This window comes from Agelaius phoeniceus, chromosome 15, assembly GCF_051311805.1.
Source record: "Agelaius phoeniceus isolate bAgePho1 chromosome 15, bAgePho1.hap1, whole genome shotgun sequence".
Lineage (NCBI taxonomy): Eukaryota > Metazoa > Chordata > Aves > Passeriformes > Icteridae > Agelaius > Agelaius phoeniceus.
In genome coordinates this window covers 16,522,630-16,545,000 of record NC_135279.1, presented here as the reverse complement: position 1 = coordinate 16,545,000, position 22,371 = coordinate 16,522,630, and the positions used below count along the sequence as shown (strand labels likewise).

At 54.6% G+C, this 22,371-nt stretch overlaps 1 protein-coding gene across 21 annotated transcripts in view; it reads right to left on the bottom strand.

The window, feature by feature from the left end:
* Positions 1–19,931: 19,931 nt before the first annotated feature.
* Positions 19,932–22,371, bottom strand: part of LOC129126975 (protocadherin gamma-C5-like) — a 224,788-nt gene continuing 222,348 nt past the window's right edge. For 20 of the 21 annotated variants that reach the window (XM_077186327.1, XM_077186328.1, XM_077186325.1 and 17 more), the window contains exon 4: positions 19,932–22,331. In XM_077186327.1, the coding sequence (XP_077042442.1) occupies positions 22,105–22,331 (227 nt within the window). In that variant the 3' untranslated portion in view covers positions 19,932–22,104. The remainder of the gene's footprint in view (positions 22,332–22,371) is intronic. The other variant, XM_077186316.1, reaches the window with a different exon arrangement.

The following is a 22,371-nucleotide window of genomic DNA, read 5'->3' as shown; positions in this document are numbered from 1 at the left end:
GATTTCAGGGCAGGGTGGCATCTGTGTGGTCCTGTCATGGCTGAACCCTGGTGAGCTGCTAAACACCAGCAGCTGCTCAGTGACCAAACACCTGCCAAGGGGAAGTGATGAATGAATTCCTTATTTTGCTCTGTTTGCAGGCTCAGCTCCTGCCTTATCTATCAAACCACCTTTATCTCAACCCTCACTCTTGCAGTCCTGCCCCCATCCCGCTGTGTGGGGCAGAGCTGCCAGGCCTGGGCTGGGTCTGGCATTGCTCTGGGTGGGATCCTGCTGGAGCTGGTGCTTCCCTGAGCCCACCTCCCCATGGACCCCCTCTCTGATGCTCTGTGCAGCTCTCCCAGTGGGGTTCTCCTAGAGCTGTCAGGACATTTCTCCATGCCCTGTCAAGGTGCCGAGGAAGGCAGGAGGAGCTCAGTGTGGGGGCTGTGGCAGCTCTGATCCCCATTCCCACTTTGCCCAGGCAGCTGAGCCCATTCAGCCTCCTGCAGCTCCATCCCCAGACTTGGGAGGGAGGGGAAAAGCTGTGGGGCTGCTGCTTGAAGGAGCTGCTGTGGGGCAGTGAGGTCAGGGAGAGGGAGAAGCTGCAGCACCATCCAGGGAGGGGAGAGGACCAGGGCAGGGTGTAGCAATGTACCTGAACAGCTCAGGCTGCAGTGAGCACCAGCCATGCCCCTTGTAACTGCTCTTATCAGAGTCTTCTAGGGCCCTCTGGAATCCATCAAGGTTACTAAGACATAAACTGTGCTAAAATAAGAAAAAAGAAGCTGAGAAACTGAGTTCCAAGACCACAAGAACTGGATAATGGGGAGCGATGAAGCACCTGGACTGTCAGCAGTAAGAGCCTGAAATGAGAGGTGTGGGACTGCAGGCAGCTCTTCAAAATGTGTTCATTGTATACAAAATGCTGTTTATTGTGTGGAAGATGTTACAGCAGTCTCAGGTCGTGGGTGACAGAGCCAGGCCTACAGCTGACAGCTATAGGCAAGCCTGAAGACAATTTAATTTTGGTTACATTGCACTATATATTTTTCTTTGCTGAGCATCTTAATACATAACCAATACAACCAATACATAACCAATCAACACCTTTACTATTACTTACAGCCTATCACAACTACCATCATTACCACATTATCATCATAACTATCCAATCACATGAGTTAGTATGTTACAGTTTAAGATTAAAGTTGTTTTTCAGTTTTCTTGCAGTGGAAAATTCTTAGACCTTTTTTCTACTTGCCACATGGCATGTCTGTTTGTCTGTGGTATCTTCCTGCTTCTTCTAAGATCTATTTCTGCTTGGTAAAAACATTTTTTTGTTTGTGGTCAACATATCCTTTGCTCTAGTCATAAAACCTCCTTCCAACTCAACTTAACCTTCACTTTTGTAGTTGTCCAGTAAGACTGGCTCAGCAATTGTCAATTTACACATCTATTGTTCTTCTATATCAAAACTTGCTTCCATCTCTGTTCAGCTCTCAGGTTCCACATTCAGAGAGCTTTCTGCCAAGCACACATAGCTGTGAAACTTTTTCTTGTCCAACTTTCATCCTTCCCAGTGACCAGTCCCACACTCTGAGAGGTGCACAGAGAACAGGTGGACAAGACAAAGGCACCAGTAAGAAATGTGTGACCAGCACGTGCAGAGAGTTAGAATGTATAAATAAGTGCATAATATAAACAATAAACAGCTTCTGATTCATCATATTGGTAAGTTGTCCTGAATTTCCCACAGGGCTCAGTGTCCTGGGCTGGCTCAGTGCTTGTCCTGCCCCCAGAGCTGCACCTGCACAGTTCAGAGCTGCTCTGTGACTGTGACTCAGTGACAGTGTCCTTCTCTGTCACCTCGATGTCACAGCTCTGCCATCTGCTCCCAGCACACGGGGAAGTGAAGGCAGAAAATCCATCCCAAATCCAACACTGCCAGCGCAGGGAGAGCAGGGCAGAGCCAGGCTGGATGTGGGGGACTCTGATTTCTCAAAGCAGGCCCTGGTGCAGAGATCAGACACGTTACCCCAGTGCCCAGGCCCTTCCCTGCCCTGTGGGCAGTGATGTTCCTCTCTAACCCCAAATGGAGCCAGGGCAGCAGGGCAGGTTGCAGCTTTGCCGGTGACAAAACCATGCTGGGACAAAAATCTGTGTGCGGTAGGTAGACGCAGAAATTTCTGAGTCTTCCTGAAGTGTTTTGTCAGTCCTGTCCAAAGCCACTGCAGTCACAGATTGCAGATCTGCTGGGGATAAAAACCAGCATCTTTGGGCAGGGGCTCCAGCCCAGCAATCCCTTGGCCAAGCCATAAACACTCATTGCCCAAAATGCTATTAATGCTCAGTAACTTTGGGGTTTTCCTGTCCTGCTGCTGATGGCAGGCTGATAAAGCCCATCTGAATTTCCAAAGGGGTCTCTTGAAGGAGCTGAGTTCCTGTGGGAGGAGAGGGGAGGTTCCTACATGGCTTCCTGGCTACCTAGCTACCTAGCTACCAGGTTCCTACCTGGCTTCCTGGCTACCTAGCCAGGTATTGAGCTGGCTAAAAGGCAGGAACCAAATTACAGCAGTCAGGATGGCAGTAGTAGGAATATTTCTGACAATGTTCCAGTAGGGAAAAAACAAAAGATGGATTGTGAAGGGATGCAGAGGGAGCTCACCTGGATGTTTGGTGGCTCAGAGGGCCACAATGATGCTGTGGGGACTGGGAGTGCTGGGGAAAAGAAGGCTCCAGGGAGATTTTAGAGCCCCTTCCAGTGCCTAAAGGGGCTCCAGGAGAGCTGGAGAGGGACTGGGGACAAGGGATGGAGGGACAGGACACAGGGAATGGCTCCCAGTGCCAGAGGGCAGGGATGGATGGGATATTGGGGATCAGGAATTGTTCCCTGTGAGGGTGGGCAGGCCCTGGCACAGGGTGCCCAGAGCAGCTGGGGCTGCCCCTGCATCCCTGGCAGTGCCCAAGGCCAGGCTGGACAATGGGGCTTGGAGCACCTGGGACAGTGGGAGGTGTCCCTGCCATGGCAGAGGTTGAAACAAGATGATTGTTAAGGTCCCTTTCACCATTCTGTGATTTTATGATCTCAGAAGGATTTTGGTGCTCTGACTGCTTTTCCCATTTAACTCCACAAACAGAGGGATGCTCCAAGCCAACAATTTCCAGCTGGAGCAAAATATGGATGTGTGGGGTGTCCATATCATCTCTGCAGTAGTTACAACCTCAAATCACCCTCTGAGACTGAGAAATCCCTGAGAAAGGAAAGAGAGGAAGGAAAAGCAACCACAGCAGTGGCTTTTTTCTTCCCCTTTGTTTTAATTTCGCTGTGCTGCCTGCAGCTCTGGCTGTGCTGCCTGAGGAGGGACCTCATGAGCCAGATCAGGTGCAGAGGGAGGCAGCAAAGGCGGTGGGATAGCCCTGGAGCTGCTTAATTCAGGAAAGGGGCACGGAGGAGGCATATGAAATGAAAAACCGGAGGTGTTTGTGTCCCCGTTTGTAAGGAAGAGCTGAATGAAGCTGGGAGGGGCAGCTTTAAATGCCAAGCTGTCACTTCCCAGCCCTCCCCTGCACAGGATGTCGCAGATCCTTACGGGTTTGTCCGGGTTAAAAAAAGCAATGGGATCCATTTATGGAATAAAAAGGTGGGAGGATGTGAGAAAATTCACTGTTTGAGAAAGATGAGAGCGTCGGTGGGGGCGTGAGGGAGCTGCAGGGAGCGGAGGCAAGGGAGGAGGGAAGGAGGGCAGGAGGGAAGAGCAGTCTGCCGGGTTCGTGCTGGGGTGGGAAGGGGGTTAGCCGGGGGGAGAGACGGGCTGTGGGAGGAGGATGGCTCTGCCCGGAGGAGCGAGAAGCTGTCGGGCTCAGGAGAGGGACTGGGAGCGTGGGAGAGCAAAACCCGGGGGGAGCAGGGGCTGCCGGCTCAGAGCGGGGTTTGCAGGGCAGGAGGACAAGCGGTGCATTGAGAGCAGGCTCCGGCTTCCTTTCAGCCCCGTCCAGCTCTGCCCAGCCCAGCTGGCAGCTGGGGGGACACCCCACATCCCCCCCTTCCTGCAGCCCCAGGGGCTCAGGCACAAAGCCTGGCAGCTCTGAATGCTCCCTGTGTTGTCTGCGTTCACCAAATGCTCCATCCCTGCTGCTGCTGCCAGAGCCCAGGGGCTGTGACCCAGCAGCAGCACCCACACAGAGCCAAAATAATCCCCACGGCTGGGGGGGACAGCTTGGAAGGGGGAGGGATGGGAGACGTCCAGGTTTGGGGGCTGGGGGTCCCCTCCCAGGCAGGCTCTGTGTGTGACAGCCCCGCCCTGCACAGCTCAGTCCTGCCGGAGCCCCGCTGGGCACAGCCAAGTCTGTGATTTAGGGCTGAGGACACACCCAGAGGTGGCATCTCCTGCCCACTGTGCCGCAGTTCCATCTTCCTGCATCTGCAGAGGGGGCAAATGCACCAAGGAGGGACGAGGGGGATTGTCAGGGATGCTCCAGTGCTGCCTTGTGCAGGCTGGCCTAGAACAGAGGCTGCACAGAGCTAAAGAATAAAGCAGGGATTTATTAAAAGGCCTCAATGGATCCACCTTGGGCAGCACAAGAGCTCAGCCAGGGCTGCACCCCAGGTGAACCAAAATGGTCACAAAAATGGACACCTCATCATGGGGTCTCTCACTTTTTTAAGTTCTGTTCCATTTGCTTATTTGAGTTAATTGTTCAATTATAGCTCAGTCCATGAAGTCCCATCCTTGTCATTTTTTCTCTCTTCAGCCCACTGTGTTTGTGCTCTTGGGCCTGAGGTTTGGATAATTTGTCCTTGGTCCCCAGCTAGAGCAGGAATTGTTTTGTCTCCCTGCTCTGTGCACAGAGCTCACCATCCCCTGATATGAAGCCCAGACCCACACACTAAAGCAGCACAGAATGTGAAAAATATAAAAGCTGAAACCTGAGGCATCCCCAGGGCATGGAGATGGTGAGAGAGGGGTGCTCAGTTTGTGGTTGTTGTTTAGCAGTCACCAAAAGGATTTTAAATCCTACAGCCCCTTCCTGCACAGTCTCACGTGCCTGCCTTCGGAGGAGGGGATGCCTCAGGAGCTGGGGAGGACAGCACGGGAAGATGTTCAGCCCTGGAAGAGTTAAATCCTCCCGCCTGCAGCGCCTGGGCAGTAACTCAGCTGCTGCTATCCCTGAGCAGGTCCCCTCCCTCCTGCCGCCTCCTCCCGATGTAAAAACGCCGCTCCCGGGGCACCACGGGCCAGCCCCGGTGCCAGCCCCGGTGCCAGCCCCGCGGCCGGGCCGTGCCACCCTCACCCCGTGCCCTCGGCCACCCGGCTGGCACCGGCAGCTGCTCTAATTCGGGGTTCCTGCCGCGGGCGTGGCGTCATGAGCTGGATGAGCTCCGGCTTTAAGCTGCAAAGGCTTCTTAAGGGGAGAAACCCCTGTCTGGGTCCGGTTATTGGGGCACCGGGGCTGGGCTTAGCGGGATAAGGCCGGGGAGCGGAGCGGGGGGGCCGGGGGGGCTCTGATCCTCTGCTGGCACTGCCCGGGAGAGCCTGGGACAAAAACCTCGGGCACAGAGCCCGCCTGAAGCGGGGAGGCACGGGGGATGGACAGGGTGAACAGGAGATGCACAGGGGATGCACGGGGGGCACAGGGAATGAACGGGAGGCACAGGGGATGCATGGGATGCACAGGGAATGCACAGGGGATGCACGGGATGCACAGGGAATGCACAGGGGATGCACGAGTTGTACAGAGAATGCACAGGGAATGCACAGGGAATGCACGGGATGAACAGGGGATGCATGGGATGCACAGGGAATGCACAGAGAATGCACGGGATGAACAGGGGATGCACAGGGGATGCATGGGATGCACAGGGAATGCACAGGGGATGCATGGGGTGTACAGAGAATGCACAGGGAATGCACAGAGAATGCACGGGAGGAACAGGGGATGCATGGGATGCACAGGGAATGCACAGGATGCACGGGGGGCACATGGGATGCACAGGGGATGCATGGGATGAACATGGAATGCACAGGGAATGCACGGGATGAACAGGGAATGCATGGGGTGTACAGGGAATGTACAGGGGATGCATGGGAGGAACAGGGAAGGCACAAGGAATGCACAGAGGATGCACAGGATGCACGGGGTCCACAGGGAATGAATGGGACCCACAGGGGATTCAAAGGGAATGCACGGGAGGCACAGGGAATGCTCAGGAAATGCACAGGATGAACAGGGAATGCACGAGAGGCACAGGGAATGCACAGAGAATGCACAGGGGATGCACAGGGATGCACAAGGAATGCACAGGATGCACGGGGGGCACAGGGGGTGTACAGGGAATGCAAAGGATGCACAGGGTCCAAAGGGAATGAATGGGACCCACAAGGGATTCAAAGGGAACACACGGGAGGCACAGGGAATGCATGGGGTGCACAGGGAAAGCACAGGATGCACAGGGAACACACAGGATGCACAGGGGATGCACAGGATGCACGGGGGGCACACAGGATGCACAGGGGATGCATGGGATGCACAAGGAATGCATGGGGTGCACAGGGGATGCACGGGATGCACAGGGGATGCACAGGATACACAGGGAATGCATGGGGTGCACAGGGAACGCATGGGATGCACAGGGGATGCACAGGATGCACAGGGGATGCACAGGATGCACAGGGAATGCACGGGGTGCACAGGGAATGCACAGGATGCACAGGAAATGCACGGGGTGCACAGGGAATGCACAGGATGCACAGGGAATGCACGGGGTGCACAGGGAATGCATGGGGTGCACAGGGGATGCACAGGGATGCACAGGGAATGCATGGAGTGCACAGGGGATGCACGGGGTGCACAGGGAATGCATGGGGTGCACAGGGGATGCACAGGGATGCACAGGGAATGCACGGGGTGCACAGGGGATGCATAGGGAAAGCACAGGATGCACAGGGAATGCACGGGGTGCACAGGGAATGCACAGGATGTACAAGGGATGCACGGGATGCACAGGGGATGCACGGGAGGCAGGGCCTGCTAAGGAGGTTGTGTCTGGAGCTCCACAGTCCCATTTGGGTCATAGTGCTGCCCATCAAGAGCTCTGGGGTTCTCTGGCATTGGGGTGCGTCCTGGTTTAGGGCAAATTTGGGAGAGAACCTCCAAAGGTTCCTCTGGAAAGCAGATTCAAGCAGCCCCTCCCCAAACTGTTTTGGAAAAAAATACCTCCTTGGAGAAAAGTGGATAAAACTGTTTATTTAACAGGCAAAGCATTCACCAGCACAAAAAAAAAAAAAAAAAATGAACAAAATAAACAATAAAAGCTCTTGCCACTCCAAAAGAGATGACAAACTCAGAAAGTTTACATTCGTGGGTTGCAGCAACACTCACTCAGTCTCTTATCAGTCTCTTATCAATCCCTCTGGCACAGGCCCGGCCCGGTGGGCCACAGGTGGAGCTGCCAGTGCTCTTCTGGGTGTTTATTGGTTTCTCTGGGTCTGGACTGAAGGCACTTGAGATGGTAGCTCATGTTCAGACTCAGGTGTTTATTATTTTTATCAGTAAAACAGTCCCACTGCTGTGAGTTGTGCAGCTTTTCATTAGAAGGCACAAAATGGCTAACAATCTCTTGTTCCAAGGTCTTTTAAGACTAAACTATCCAATTAAGAGCTGACACCTGGATTATTTTCCCTTTTAACCCAATAACTGATCCCAAAGTGCCCACAATGGGGACTTTTCTGCCCAATTACAAAATGCCAAACAAACCCATGGAGAAGGAGGAAGGAGAAGGAAGAAGAAGAAACCCAGGATGACACCCTGTGCCCTCCATCTTGCTTCCATCCACAACCTACTAAAAATCCCAAAACCTCAATTTCTCACCAAGTGACACACCTACACTGCTCTCTGTAATCTGTTTCACACTTTTGTGGATTCCAGTTTATCCTGAAGTCTGGGAAACTTTCTCCATGAATGAGGGTCAAAGTCAGTGCTGTCCTGAGGGTCAGGGCACCCCAGAGCAGACAGAGAAATATTCCCTGGGCCCTGGGTTTCCACAGGTGTTCAGTCCAGAGCAGGTTTAAACAGTTCCAAGAAAAAGAAAATCCACAGTCCAAGGAACTTCTCTGTCCCAGCTAGCTAAAAACTGACTAAAAGCAAAGGAGAGCTCTGTCCTGCTGTCTGTCCATCCACAGACAGCACAGTCCAGGAGCAGGAATGTGGAGGAGTGAGAGCAGTGTCTGAAAACAAACTGAGCTTCTTCTCTCCCCCCTTTGCTCTCAGACCAGTCTTAAAGGTGCAAAATTTATTTCTGGTCTAAACAGACCCATGGGGGTACAAGCATCATAAATTCAGCCCAGGTCAGGTGAACCAGGGGATGCCTGAGCCTTCAACGTGGGGCACTTGGGGCACTGACCCCAGGGACAACATCTGGACTCCCCTGTGTCCCCAGGTCTGGTGACCCCTGGGGAAGGTTTGTGCCAGAGCTCTCCCCCTGTTTTTACCTTCACTTTGTTTTCAGAGCCAGCAAAGCCAGCAGGGTGGCAAGAACTGGAGCATCCCTGAGCCCAGCAGCTGGACACTGATCCTGGAAAAAGGCAGAAAGCTGCTGGACCCAAATGAGCCTTCAGTAAGTAAAATAAAGTTTCACTCTGGGTCCTGGGCATGGCTGTGAAGGGTAGTTCATTCTCCTTCAGGCTCTTGGGGCTCTTTGTGGCAGGGTCTGTGCTGTTTTAGCTCTCCTGTCCTGTAGGAGAGTCGGGGGGTGGGACGGATGGAGAGCAGAGATCCCTGAGGCCAGGGCTTGGAATTTGGGGTTTATTGCAAAGGGCCTGGGTGCAGGGGCCTGCTGGGAGCTGCCAGGCACAGCTCAGAGCAGGACTGAGAGAAGAGAGGGGCAGAGAGGATGAGAGGGTAAGAAAGTAAAAGGGTAAGAGAGCAAAAGGGCAAGAGAGTAAAGGAGTAAAAAAGGTAAGAGAGTGAGGTTCCTGTTCCAATACAATAAATCATCATCTGTGTTGAATATTCTAATTCTCACTAACCAATCTAGTCCAATATACAAATCCTATAGCATTTCCATACAGCCTATAAGAATCATTACATTACCATACTGTGTTACATTTTAAACCCTAAAAACTCCTCTTTGGGCCCCTCTGCCAAACTGGCAGGGTCTGCTCTGACTCTTGGAGCTGTCTGCAAGCAGAGGGTGTTGTTCCATCAAAAGGGGATCACCTTCAGCTGGCCACACCATTGTTTTCCCATTGTTCAGTAACTAAGGGATCTCAAAGCTTGCTTTCATTTCAATCTCACTTATAGTTTCCATATTCTCAAAATCTTTTACCAGACAATCATATTTATAAGGCTTTCCTGTTTCATCTTCCCCAGCACTGACCCATTTGGGTCTGTCCCTGCTGACAGCTGAAGGGTCAGAGGCTTCAGCCAAGGGGAGGAATCAGCTGAGGTGCTGCTGGTGGAGCAGGCTGGGCACAAAGGCAGGGACAGAGTAAAGCCACAGCCATCCCTGCACATCACTCCATGCTGGGGTCACAGCCAGGGACCCCAGGTCTGGTCCTGCAGGGCTCTGGCTCCTGGTGGAGTTATCAGTGGGAACAGCTCTGCCCCAGCTTGTGCCTTACATGTTTTGAGTACTTTTCTTGTTCTAATTTAACATTTTTATAACATTGAGGTAAGGGAGGGATCCATAACAGCTCAGCATCAGCTGGGGCTGGCACAGAGCCTGGCTGCTCTCACATCCCTGCAGGAGGGGGCAGGCTGATCCCAGCCCGGGTAAGAGCTGGGGCCTTGGGAAGGTGGAGAAGGAAAGAGGGTGACTGGAATGCTCATGGAGAGAAGGCATTGGCACCTTCTGGTCTGGGAGAGCCAGCACAGGTGTGGGGACATGGTTGGGGTCAGCATTTCCTGCAGGAACCTGTGCACACCAGAGCGCTGCTGGGAGCACTGCTCCCTCCTGGGGTCACACAGAGCCTTTGAATCTTTAATTTTAATGCACTTCTCATAGAAATCACAGAAAGATTTGGGCTGGGGGGGAACCTTTCAGTTCCCCTTGTCCCAACCCCCCCCCCCCCGCCATGGGCAGGGACACTTCCACTGGAGCAGATTGCTCCAAGCTCGAGTAAGAGCTCAACAGCAATAATAATTCCATTTTTCATAGCATTTGGGGCATTCCTGGAGCTCACTATTGCACCGCGGGTTGGAAGCTCTAACACAAACCCGAGCCAGCCGAGGGCACCGTGTCCCCCGAGCCAGCTCAGCCCCTCCCGGAGCGTGGCCGGGCCAGCGATGCCCTCCCGATCCCCTCTCGGTCCCCTCTCGGTCCCCTCCCGGTCCCTTCCCGGCCCTTCCCGGTCCCTTCCCGGTCCCTTCCCGGCCCTTCCCGGTCCCTTCCCAGTCCCCTCCCTGTCCCTTCCCGGTCCCTTCCCGGTCCTTTCCCGGTCCCCTCCCCGTCCCTTCCCGGCCCTTCCCGGCCCTTCCCGTCCCCTCCCGGCCCTTCCCGGTCCCCTCCCGGTCCCCTCCTTGTCCCCTCCCGGCAGGGCAGGGCTCGGAGCGCCTCTTTGTGCCGGGCACAGCCCCCGCTGCCCGTCCCTCTGCACCCCAGTGTGACAAACACGGCCACTCTCCTGGGAACGTTTAGAAAGTGTAATAAAGGACAATGGGAGACAAGGAGCACAGAGCAAAGGTTATTATGGCAGGGTGCATCCTGGCACTCAGCCAAGACCACACTGTTATCCTCGGGGATTACACCCTTAAACACCTTTATATTACATCAGCCCTTTGCATATTCATAGACCCTTATGCACAGTAAACTTTTCCCCCAAGCTTGTTTACATGCTCCAAGAACTGTTCTGCACATCTCCTCCTTGGATCTGCCTTTTTAGAGCAGGAGGATTCCTTGGTTGTGACTTTAGTCCATTCTCATCCCCTCCAGTTTTGTGCCCTGGCCCACTCTGCCTTCAGCCAGTGAGTGCTGCTGGCTGGCAGATCTGTACAGGTGTCCCCATCCTGTGTGCATTGGGTGTGATCCCATCCCAGCAGGCATTTAACACAAGCACACTGAAATCAGCCATTTCACTGAGCTTAATGAGCAACAGACATAAAAACTACACCTTTATAACAAAGGTACTTTAACAACACACATGTAAAATCCATTTTAATATTTGCAAAAAGCCAATAATATAATACGTATCTACATATATATAATATGTATCAACAAAAATAAATAAAAATTAAAAAATAAAAATTAAAAAAATGAACATAAACATAAAAATAAAAATAAAAATAATATGTATCAACACCAGGAGCTGCAGATCCTGAAGGAGATGGGCCCTTGGGAGGAGGTGGGGGCATTCCTGTGCTGGAAAGGGCAAAGGGACAGAAATGCTGGGTTTAGAGGGCAGGATTTGCTCTGGTTCAGCCTCTGGCCACACCCCAGGGAGTCCCACTCCAACCTGGGTGAGCCCTGGTGCTGCAGGGGTGTGGGATGGAGCACTGGACACACAGTTTGACCCCTGCCCATCCCTTCAGGATGGGGTGAGGGAGTCAAGAAGGGTGGGCAGGACAATTAAAGCACTGCTCCTGTATAGGAAATGAATTTGTAGAAAATTCTCAAAGCTTGACAGAAAGTTTATATGCATTGATTGTTGTAATAACAATGTTAGTGATAGTGCCTTGTGTACTCCACTGTACTCCACAATTGATGGAAAAAGGCATCAAAGAAGTTTTTTCTGTACAAGAGAGGGGAAGAAAAGTGGGAAATGAATTTGTAGAAAATTTTCAAAGCTTGACAGGAAGCTCACATAGTGTGAATCTGCATTCAAGCCTTGAGGTAAGAAATGCTGACTTGGAAATGCCATGAAGTAGGACAGACATTGTTTGAGAGAGAAATGGAGCTAGAAACAAGTTCCAAAGGGTGGCCTTGTAAATAAGACTGGATACTTTAGGGAAATAGAACTATAAAAGATACATTGCAGTAGGACCCACAGGGGTAATTTTAGATAATTAGCTTTAAGGCATTTACAGTATGGTGTAGCTGAAGTTGATAGGCCAAGAAATGCTTATTATATATTGTAATTAGGAACAAGTTAACTTCTATAATTATAAATATATATTATATATTTTTAAATTTTATATATATACAAATTATAAATTATAACTTCTATCTCAATTATAACATCTATATTGTTTCACCCTTCACATGAGACTAAAAGCAGAGTAAAAATTTTTTAAATGCCTCTCAGTTTCCCCATTTCTAAGTCCAATAAGAGTTTAATCCAACAGTCCCAGCACCTGGGCTGTGAGAGGGCTCCTCGTGGGGCCAAGAGCTGTGCCACCCTCCTGTCAGGGTGCCAGTGCTGGCCAGGGCAGCCAGGAGCTGCCAAATGCCCTGGAAAGCTTCAAAAGGAGAGAGAAATTGGGGCATGTGAGCTGGATTTGGGCCAGCCTGGAGCCCTGCCTGGGAGTTTGCATTTCCTTGTACCAGCTCCCTTTTTTCCATGGCTTTGCAGCTGTGGGAAAGGGATGCTCTGAGAGCAGGGTGTTATCATGGCAGCTTTTCTGTACAAAAAATGGAGAAATAAACACGATTTTTGGTACAAAAATGTGATTTTTGTCTCCACATCCTAACTTTGCTGGTGCAGAGCTGAAGCCAGAGCCCTGTGGCACTGAGCTGCAGGGAGCTCATCCAAGCTGGAGGGGGCAGCTGAGGAGCTGGAGCAGCATCACAGCTGTGGTGGGCTGGGCAGTGCCACCACATCCCCAGAGAAGGCTGGAAATCCTGTTCCCTGCCCCGAAAACCCAGCTTGGCACACAGATGTGGTGTCTCAGAGCCCAGACACAGGCTCTGGGGGATGGAGGTGTCCCCCCTGCCCAAATGTCCCCAGGGCTGAAGGCCAGGTGGGTGGGAAGTGGGGAGGGCAGGAGCCACCCTCCCTGTGCAGCCTCACCATGGATCTCCCCAGGGACAAACCAGCAGCAGAGCCCTGCTCACTGCACTGGAGCCTTTGTGTCCCCGAGGTGTGCAGAGCTGTGTGGCAGCTCTGTGACAGCAGAGTCCCTCCTGGTGACCCCCAGAGGGTCCCCCTGCCCTTGCAGTCACACGAGGAGCCCCAGCCCAGCCAGCAGCTGAGTTTAGAGGTCAAAGCAGCCAGAACTGGGCCAGGCTGCAGCTCCCTGCTGCCCTGCTGGGATCAAGGACACCTTCTCCCAGATGGCCACTTTGGCAGGACAAATGTTCATCCACGTGGCCCTGGTTTGGTGGCACAGGGGGTTTGTCCTTGGGACTGGTTTGGTGCCAGGGCAGCACAGGGACACCCCAGCCCTGGCTGTGCTCCTGCCCCGGGCCCAGGGCTCCCTGCAGCAGCTGCTTTGCTGCCCAAGCCCTGCTGGCACCTCCTGGTGGGTGCTCCAGGGGCTGCCCAGTCCCTCCTTGTGGCCAGCCCTGTTGGAGCTCTGGATGCTGAGAATTTCAGACTTTCTGTGCTGACAGACTCTGACCCCCAAGAGAGCACAGCACTTGACCTGAGGCTGTGGAGAAGGCTTCCAAAATTGATTAACAGCACGGGGATTATGGGTGTGTAGTTTGATTAGAAGTGTGTAATATCACAAGGTAGAAAAACAACACAACCCCAACCCCTCCTTTACCCCCTGCCTGAGGTGGGGAGCAGCCCTGTCCCCCCTCCCTGCCACCAGCGTGGCCACCTCATGGTGGCCAACAAGAAGAAGGACAAAGACTGGACATGCCCAGATTCCTCCATCTTGGGACCTTGAACCCCCATTCTAAACCCCTCAAAAATCTGTTTTTCACCCTGTGACAAACTATTATTCTGCTTAAACTCTCTTGACTTGTAATTCTTCATATAAGGTTGGTAATTTTTTCCATGGGTCAAGATCAAAGGCCCGGGGGTCTTGGGCTCTGTGCCAGGGTCTCTGAGCCACCCCCCGGGCAGGGGCTCGAGCCCTCCAGGGCAGCCAGAGGAATTTCCTGGGTTCTGACAGGCACCAGCCAGGTCTGTGTCCCAAAATGTCCCTGCCTGTTCCCCAGCCCCCTTTGCCACCCCATTGCTGCAGAGGTGTGGGGTGGAGCCCCCAGAGCAGCCCTGGCTCCACCAGGCTTTCAGGAGCAGGTCCCACAGGCATGGACACACAGGGACTGCTGGGATAATTTCAAATCCAGGGCAGAGACCTGATTATTGCCCTAGTTTGCATCAAATCTCAGTTTGGGTGTTTTTAGCAGCCTTTTGATGAGCTTGTCAATGACAAGTTGCTAATTGAGGAGTGGGAGGCCCACAGTGTCCTGTGAAAATGGGAGGGAAAAAAAAGCCAGGATTAAAAAAAAAAAAACCAAAAAATCTGTTTAAACCTGGCACTGGGCCTGACTGCAGGGAGCAGGGGGATGGAGGGGAGCCAGGCTGGGGAGGCCTCAGAGAGACCACGGGGGTGCTGCTGCTCAGTCAGGGGGTGGGGACACCCCAAATCTCTGCAGGGGCTGGGAGAGCTTCAGCAGGGACACCCCCATCACCCCGGTGCTGCAGCAGGGGGAGGACTCTGGTCTCTCACAACATCAGCCCCCTCCAGCACCCAGCAGAGCTCCAGGCTCCACATCTTTTTATTCCACACCCCCCTCAATATATTCATTGATTTATAAATTCCCTACACGTTCTGCTGGGCTAACAAGCACACTTTAAAGCACAAGCTAAAACATGAGGTAAAAAAGGATGGAGGAGATATGAAAAAACACTGGGTTTAAATATTTTTGAAGTTATTAATGGTACAAACCACATTTTCTTCCTGCACCCCTGTGGATTATCTCTGTGGGGACGGTGGGGTTGTCTGGCCCTTCCCCTGGCACCCAGGAGCCTCTTCCCCATTCCCCTCTGTCCCTGCACAAAGCAGCTTTGTCTCCCTCTTCCTGTCCCTCTGCTCCCCCTGGCCGCTGTCCCTCCCTGGCACCTGTCCCATCTCTCACCCTGCAGCACAAGGACCTTCCTCCTCCTCCTCCTCCCTTTATGTGGGGGAGTCCCAGCCCCCCAGTGCAGCTCACAGAGCCCCCCAGTCTGGAGGGGATGGGGAGGATGGCAGGGTCCCCCATTGTCCCTGGCAGCTCTCAGGGGGATGGGGAGGGTGGCAGGGTCCCACCCCAGCCCTGGCAGCACCCACATGCTGGGGCCAGGGGTGCAGGTGGCACTGAGTGAGGGTGGGCACTGCTCCCCAAAGCCCCCTGTGCTGGGGTGTCTTGAGGGGCTCTTTTCCTCCTGCATCCCTTGGCTTAAGTGGCTGCTCTCCCTCCCCTGTGGAGCTCACCCAGGAGGGCTCCTCTCAAATCCCAAATCCCAAACCCAGCCCCACTGTCTGAGCCCTGTGGGATCCCAAACTGGCAGTGGCTCCCAAAGCTTGGCCAGCAGGGTGTGCTGGGCTCTGTGTCACCAAATCCCTGTGCCCACGGAGGAACACACCTCAGCACAGCTGGATCTGCTCCCTTTCCTGCTCCCAGAGGCCCCAGAAAAGCTTGGGGTGGTTTGGCTCAGCATTGCTGCCCGTTCTGGGGGAGAGGGGCCCAAAACCCCCTCCCCAAACCGGGCCTGGCTGCTTTTGTCATGTGCCAAAGGGAGAAGGGGCAGGCAGGCAGCACTGGGCACGGGCAGCCCCTGCACCTTCCCAGAGGAGCATTTGGGCTTTTCTTGGCTTTTTTGGGTGGGGATTTGCAAAGCTCTGCCTTTGCCCCAGCTCCCTGTGGTTAATGGGGGCTGCAGGAATGCCTGAAGGAATCAACACAGCCCGGTTTGGGGGGCAGCCCTGGGCTCGGGGGCAGCAAAGGGATGTTCCTGCCTGCAGGGGCAGCAGCAGACCCTGGGACCAGGCACAAGGGCTGGCTCGGTGACAGTGACCTTGGCAAGTGCCAGCCACAGCCCTGCAGGGGCCACAGCGAGTTCCAGCAGGGTGTGGGGGCTCGGGAGAGGGGAAACCCGCAGGGGCATTCCCTTGGAGCTGAGCCCTAACAGCAGTGCCCAGAATCCTTGTCTGCTTTGCCCTCATCCCTCCTGGCGCTGCTCTCCTGCCCTCCTCTCTCCCAGCCCCATGGCCTCAGGCTCTGGCTGCTTCCCTAGCACTGATCTCCTCGGGCACCCGGCCACCAGCACGGCGGGGACAAGGGCTCTGTCCCACAGGGAGGACAGACAGACAGACAGAGTGTTCTCGCAGCAGCTCACGGGGAGGCCACCAGCAGGTGACACAGGCTGCAAAAGGGTAAAATCCCACCACATCCCTTTTTCCCCGGAGAGCGGCCGAGGGCTTCTCCTGCCCCTTGCCGTGATGGATGAGCCTTTGGCAGCCCCGAGTCCCAAAGGGGGCGGCCAAGGGCCAGCAGGGCCCTCCCTCCCCCCTCTCCTTCCCCGCGGTCACGAGGTCTCAGTCAGCAAAAGGAAAATTTTATTCCATCTACGCACGCTTTATTATTGTTAAAAATAATAATAAATCCCAGCGGCAGGAAGTGAATTTAGGAAGCAGAAAGGGATGTGGAGGATGGTGAAACTCCTCTCGCTTCCCCCTCGGGGGGGATGTGAGGTGTGAGAGGAGCCGGCTGTGTCAGGGGCAATAAAACCCCAGGGCAGTCATGGGCAGGGGGGCTGGGGGGCATTTCCCACCACACCCCCTGCTATGGATACCCCCTCTCCTCACCTGGCCTTTTGCACCCACTGCCCCCGTGGATCCCTTCTGGACGTCTTTTATCCCAAATACTTGGATTTCCAAGTGCTTTTGGATGGCATTGGCTGCCCTCCCTTCTGAGGTGTTTATGGCAGGAGAAGCCCCTGCTGCCAGCAGCTCCAGGGGTGTCTTCTGCTCTGAGCAGCCTCCAGCTCCCAGTGTCTGTGTCACACCCAGGGTGACCTCCCCAGTGCCTTTTGGGACCCCAAAGGAAGGGGTGAGGGAGACCTGCATGAAAACTCAGCTTTTTGGGTGATTTCCACCCCCCTGCTTTGCTGGGTGAAGTCATGACTGGAGGAGCTGCTGATGGGACTCAGCCCATGACCACAGCCTGATGGAGATTCCAGCTCCCCACCCAGCCCTCCCTGGGGCCCAGTGACAGGTCAGCTCAGCTCACATCCAATGGAAAACTGGCTTGGCTCTATTATTTTCTTTTTTTTTTTTAATTTTAATTTTCTGTTGTGTTTCGGTTTCAAGGTCAGCTGGAAAAAACCCCACAAAACAAAACAAAACTGCTGCAAACAAGGGCTCCACTGGTTGGTGACATGGGACCAGCACTACCTGTGGCACCTGGATGCTCCAGCTCTGCCAGGAGCAGGGAGTGAGCTGGGGACAATCCCCAGAGGGGGAACAAAGGGGGCTCCAGCACTGTGTGAGCTGTTCCTGCACCACCGAGAGCCTCCAGCCCTGCTGCCTGCGGGGTGTGGGGGCTCCCTGGTCCCACACCAGGGCTGTACCTGGGAGGGGAGGGAGAGTGCTGAGCTAATCCCAGTGGTGGGGAAAGGAGATGGAGAAGGGGGAGAAGCAGCAGCAGGAGGGCTGGAAGGAAGGTGGGGGTGCCTTCACCAGGGTGGAGGAAGATCTGAGCCCCTCCTGGCAGTGGAAGGATACTCAGAGCAGCCCAGCATGGACACCCTGGCCAGGCACAGGACCCCATCTGGAACTGGCTGGGCACCTCAGAGTTTGCTCTCACCCCCACACAGCCCCTCACCCCCACAGCCAGCAGCGGGCACAGAGGCTGGGACCCCCAGCCCCAGCCCAGCAGAGCCCCTGGGTCCCCAGCAGGGCTGCAGTGAAACATCTCCTGCAGCCAGGAGCTCCTTCCCGGGAGCAATGGCAGCACCCCCGCCGTGTCCCAGCAATGCCAGCACCCCTGCCATGTCCCAGCAATGCCAGCATCCCCACCATGTCCCAGCAATGCCAGCATCCCCACGATGTCCCAGCAATGCCACCATCCCCGCCATGTCCCAGCAATGCCACCATACCCATGATGCCCGAGCAATGCCACCATCCCCACCATGTCCCTCACATCCAATGGAAAACTGGCTTGGCTCTATTATTTTCTTTTTTAATCACTAATCACTCATCACCCCCCGCCTCCGGGGGCTCTGTCCTGCCTCTCTCTTTGTGTCCCTTTTGTCATGACCGTGACTCCAGCTCTGTTCCCGTTGTCTCCCCCGTGTCACCCCCGAGCTCGGGAATTCCCGCAGCTCCCCACGCTGCTCTGAGCACGTTCCCGCTCCCGCCTGTCCCCGCTAATTAGCGCGGCTGACCGAGTTTCCTTCATCAGCGCTAATTGGCCAGGTCTGTGTTCGCGGCTTCCCCTTCCTGGCTCTCGCCGTGCCCTGCGGTGATTTCAGCGAGAGAGAAGGGAAATGAAATGGAACTCGAGGTGCCCCCTCAGTGCACACACCAACACCCGCAGCTGGGACACGGGGACCCCGCGGGGCTCGGGGCACCGGGAGCCTCCTCAAGCCAAACCCAGCTCTGCAAAGCCTCTTTGTTCCCTGCCAGTGGTGGCTGTCACCCCCCTGGGGACCCACTCGTGTGACCATCCCCGGTTCCTTCGCCACCAGCCCTCAGACACCCGGTGGCATCACCAGCCAAGCAGGCAGTGGTACCCGGTGCCCTGGGATGAAGCCACCCAGCTGTGACAGGTGCTGGGGACAGCCCGTGGGTGGCACCTGGGAGTGCTCAGCCCTGCTCCCCATTAGCTGCAGCTCGATGGGATTGATCCCCCTGGAGCTGTCCCTGATGCAGCCCAGGTGACCCAGCATGGGAGGGAGCGCAGCTCGGCGCTGGGGACAGAGGACACGGTGACACCGGGGCCCCAGAGCAGCAAATCCCTGCCCTGGCACTGCCCTGACTCCCACGGCCTCCCCTGTGGTCTGGGACCACCTGTCCCAAAGGAGGCCACCCCTCATGTGTGTGTGTGTGACCAGGGCTGTCCCCGTGGGCACAGGGGAGGCAGGAGAGCTGGGTCTGTGGGGTGCAAGGGAATTTGGGGTGAGGGATGTCCCTCTGAGAGGTGCATGGGGATTCTCAGGGGTCTGTGTGCAGCTGGAGGGGGGTTTGGGGTCTCCATGGGGCACTGGGGGATTTGGGGAGTGTCTGTCAGTCTGCCAGGGGGGCTCAGGGGGTGCTCACTGTGGGAAAGGGCAGAACTGGGGAGGTTTGGGGGGCAGAGCGTGGAGGGCACAGAGCTGCACCTGGACAGAGACACTGGGTGGGGATGGGTGGGATACAGGAACGGGGAATACACCCTGCACACCTCCTGTGCTCTGCTAACAGAGGGGAGCAGCCCCAATCCCCAATCCCGGGCTCTGTCTGTCTGTCTGTCTGTCTCCTGGGACTGCTCTGCCCCTGCCTCCTCCACCCTCCCCCTCACATCTGGCCAGCAGCAGCTTATTTTTTCCTCCAGGGTTGCGACATCCTGAGCCACGGGATGTTTTGCCTGAGCCTGTGTCGGACCCCTGGAGGGGGAGGGTGGGAGGATTGTCTTGGCCAGGGAGCTCCAGTGACAATATCTGAGTGCCTTCCCACCCACTGTCCCCAAGGGCAGAGAGGGGGAAAAGCAAATCAGACCAGGGCTGGAGAAAGGAGAGTGGATTCCTGCTGGTGATGGGGAAGGGTGATGGAATTCCAGCTGGGTCTGGTTCTCCAGATCCTCCAGGACTGGGCAACAGTGACCAGATCCCTGCAGTGATGGAGAGGGGCAGCTGGAGCCTCTGGGGGCTGCAGCTACTGACCCCATCATGTCCTCAGTCATGATCCACAGCCAGGCCACCCTCCACTCAAAGGCCTGGGTGACCAGAGGATGGGGGTGCCACCAGAGCAGGCCTGGGGACACAAGACTGGGGGTGCCCCTAGAGCATCCCCACTGCTGGAGCCAGGCAGGGGCTGAACCACCCCCTGTCAGCCAGACCCCACCCGTGCCTCCCTTTTCCCACCAGAATAAACACCATTCATTCAGAAGAAACCATTTTATTATTTTTTTTTCCCAAAGAAAAAAAGCAATATAAATATTAGAGTATAAAACTTGCGTGTAACACATCGACATTGGTCTATATGGGTATAAGAAGGATATAAGCATATATATAATATATAAGTATAATTCAATATTAGACACATTGAAAGGGCAAACGTGTTTCATTTCACACACACTCGGAGCACAGACCACATGGAAAGAAGATACAGAGAAAATTGAAAATACTGATGTCCACAAGTTAGTTACTGCAATTAAAAATAACACGCCACTAAATACACGACACTCACTACGCTACCTCAGATTGCAGATTAAAAAGAAAATATAAAGACTACGATTCAGCTACAGCATTTCTAGAGGGGGGCAGGTGGCAGCTGCAGGGGACAGGGTGGGAACCGCTCCCAGTGCAGCCAGCGCCGGAGGAGGCTGGATCTGGATGGAACATGGAGGATGCTCCTGCTGCCCTGGTTTGGGGAGGGGGCAGGGGTGGGGAGAGCCTGGCTGAAAGGGCTGGGTCTGCTTGGGTGAGTTACGTGTTAGTGATTAAAAAAGGAAAAAAACAACACAAACCCCCCTGGGAAACTCGGTGTGGCCCCTTCCGGGCCACCCCACAGCTCCTCCCCTGGCTCTGGCTACACAAAGCCCCCATCTGCCTCTCCTGGGGGCTCAGAGCTGCTTTGCTACGGGAAGCTGGCCTGGTGCTTTGGTGATGGGCACATGGAGAAACTCTAATCCTCATCCTTCCATTCTCCTTGCAGGACACGAAGCCCAAAGCCAGCGGGAGCATCACCTCCTCCTCTGGGCTGGCCCCACGTGCCACTCCCCAGTCACTGCCCCCCGTTTTGCAGCGTCACCCCCTGCTCTTGGGTCCCTTGTCTGGATCTGGTCCCCAAACACCACCAAAACAACCATCACTTACTCAGCCACCAACTCTGCACCAAAGCCATGCACCGGCAGCTCCGCGGATCCCACCCTTTGGGCGAGACCCCAAGAACCGCCCGACCACCCCAAAGAACCTTTGGGGCCCGAACTAGAAGCAATATTGAGTTTCCCCACCCCGCCTGAGCCATCCCACCCCCTCCCACCCCTTCCCCAGGGCAGCCCGGGCGGCTGCCGGCGCGTTCACACCACGTGGGCATGCGAGGACTGTGCGGGTCCGTGGAGCTACGGCGCTAGTGCAGGTGTGAGGAGAGGGACGTGCATGCAGACACCGTGTGCAGACAGTGAAACCTCGTCCCCGTGTCCCTGGGGGACCTGGCCAGGCCTGGCCGCGGGGGAGCGAGGCTCTCTTAGCCTTAATTCCATAAGAACATCGACTGTACATATAAATATTTACTGCAAAGAAGGTTTGAGATGTGTCTGCTCTTCGGAGACCCCTAGAACCGCCGGGGCAGCTGCCGCACACCTCGGCATGCTCCTCATGAATTCCCTGACTCTCACACAGCTGGAGGGCTTTTTCCTTATCATATTTCAGGCCATTAGTGGTTACACTTTAAAAAAAAAAAAAAATTAAAAAAATGCTTAGGATGCAGCTTTGCCATATTCCCTTTGACTCATGCAATATAAACACTTTTTTTTTTTTTTTCAGATGACAGGTAAGCAGGAACTGAAGCACTCCCTACCAACTTCCAAATTCCAAAAGCCATCGCTATTCATTGACTGGGGGTGAATTTTACAAATGGAAAATTTAACAGCAAAGAACTGGAGCGTGGGCTCTAAGCTAAGAACTTCTTTTTCCTTTCCAAAAAATAGCTGAAGGGCTATAAATTAAAAGATCCACATTAAAATTATTTACACTGGGCAAAGCCGAGCACAAGCCTTGTGCCTTTCTTGGACTACCTGGGAGCAAATTGGATCCAAAGACATGGCAAAAGACCTTTCGCCCTTGCATATTCTAATACCCGAGGGATTGTACAAAACATTATTCACAGGGCACTTGTTTGTGTTGGGTTTAGATTCCGGATTGGTTTTCATCATGAGACCTGAGAGCAGCGAGCCCCTGCTCTCAGCCCTGATGATGACGAGATACATTCGCAGCATTTCCTACTTTTGCACCACAAAAAAAATTCACATTCGTCCTCCGGCCTGGGCTGTGGTTTTGGGGGAGTGCTGGAGCCGGCTGCCCTGTAGCTCTAAGGTCTCCTTTTTCTTCTTCACTACTTCTTCTCCTTCTTCCCGGATTTCTTCTTGTTGCCTCCGGCGGGGGCGGCGTTCTTGGCGTCGCGCTTGCCGGCGGCGTTGGTGAGGGTGGCGTTGCTGCCCGGGATGTACACGTTCTGCCGGTAGTCGGGGACGTGCTGCAGGGTGAACTGCGGGCCGTAGCGGGCGCTCAGCCCCATCGTGCCATTGCCGCCGCCCAGGGTCGAGTTACCGTCAGCAGCTTCTGTAGGGAACGCCGGGCAAGGGGGGAAAGACAAGGGCGG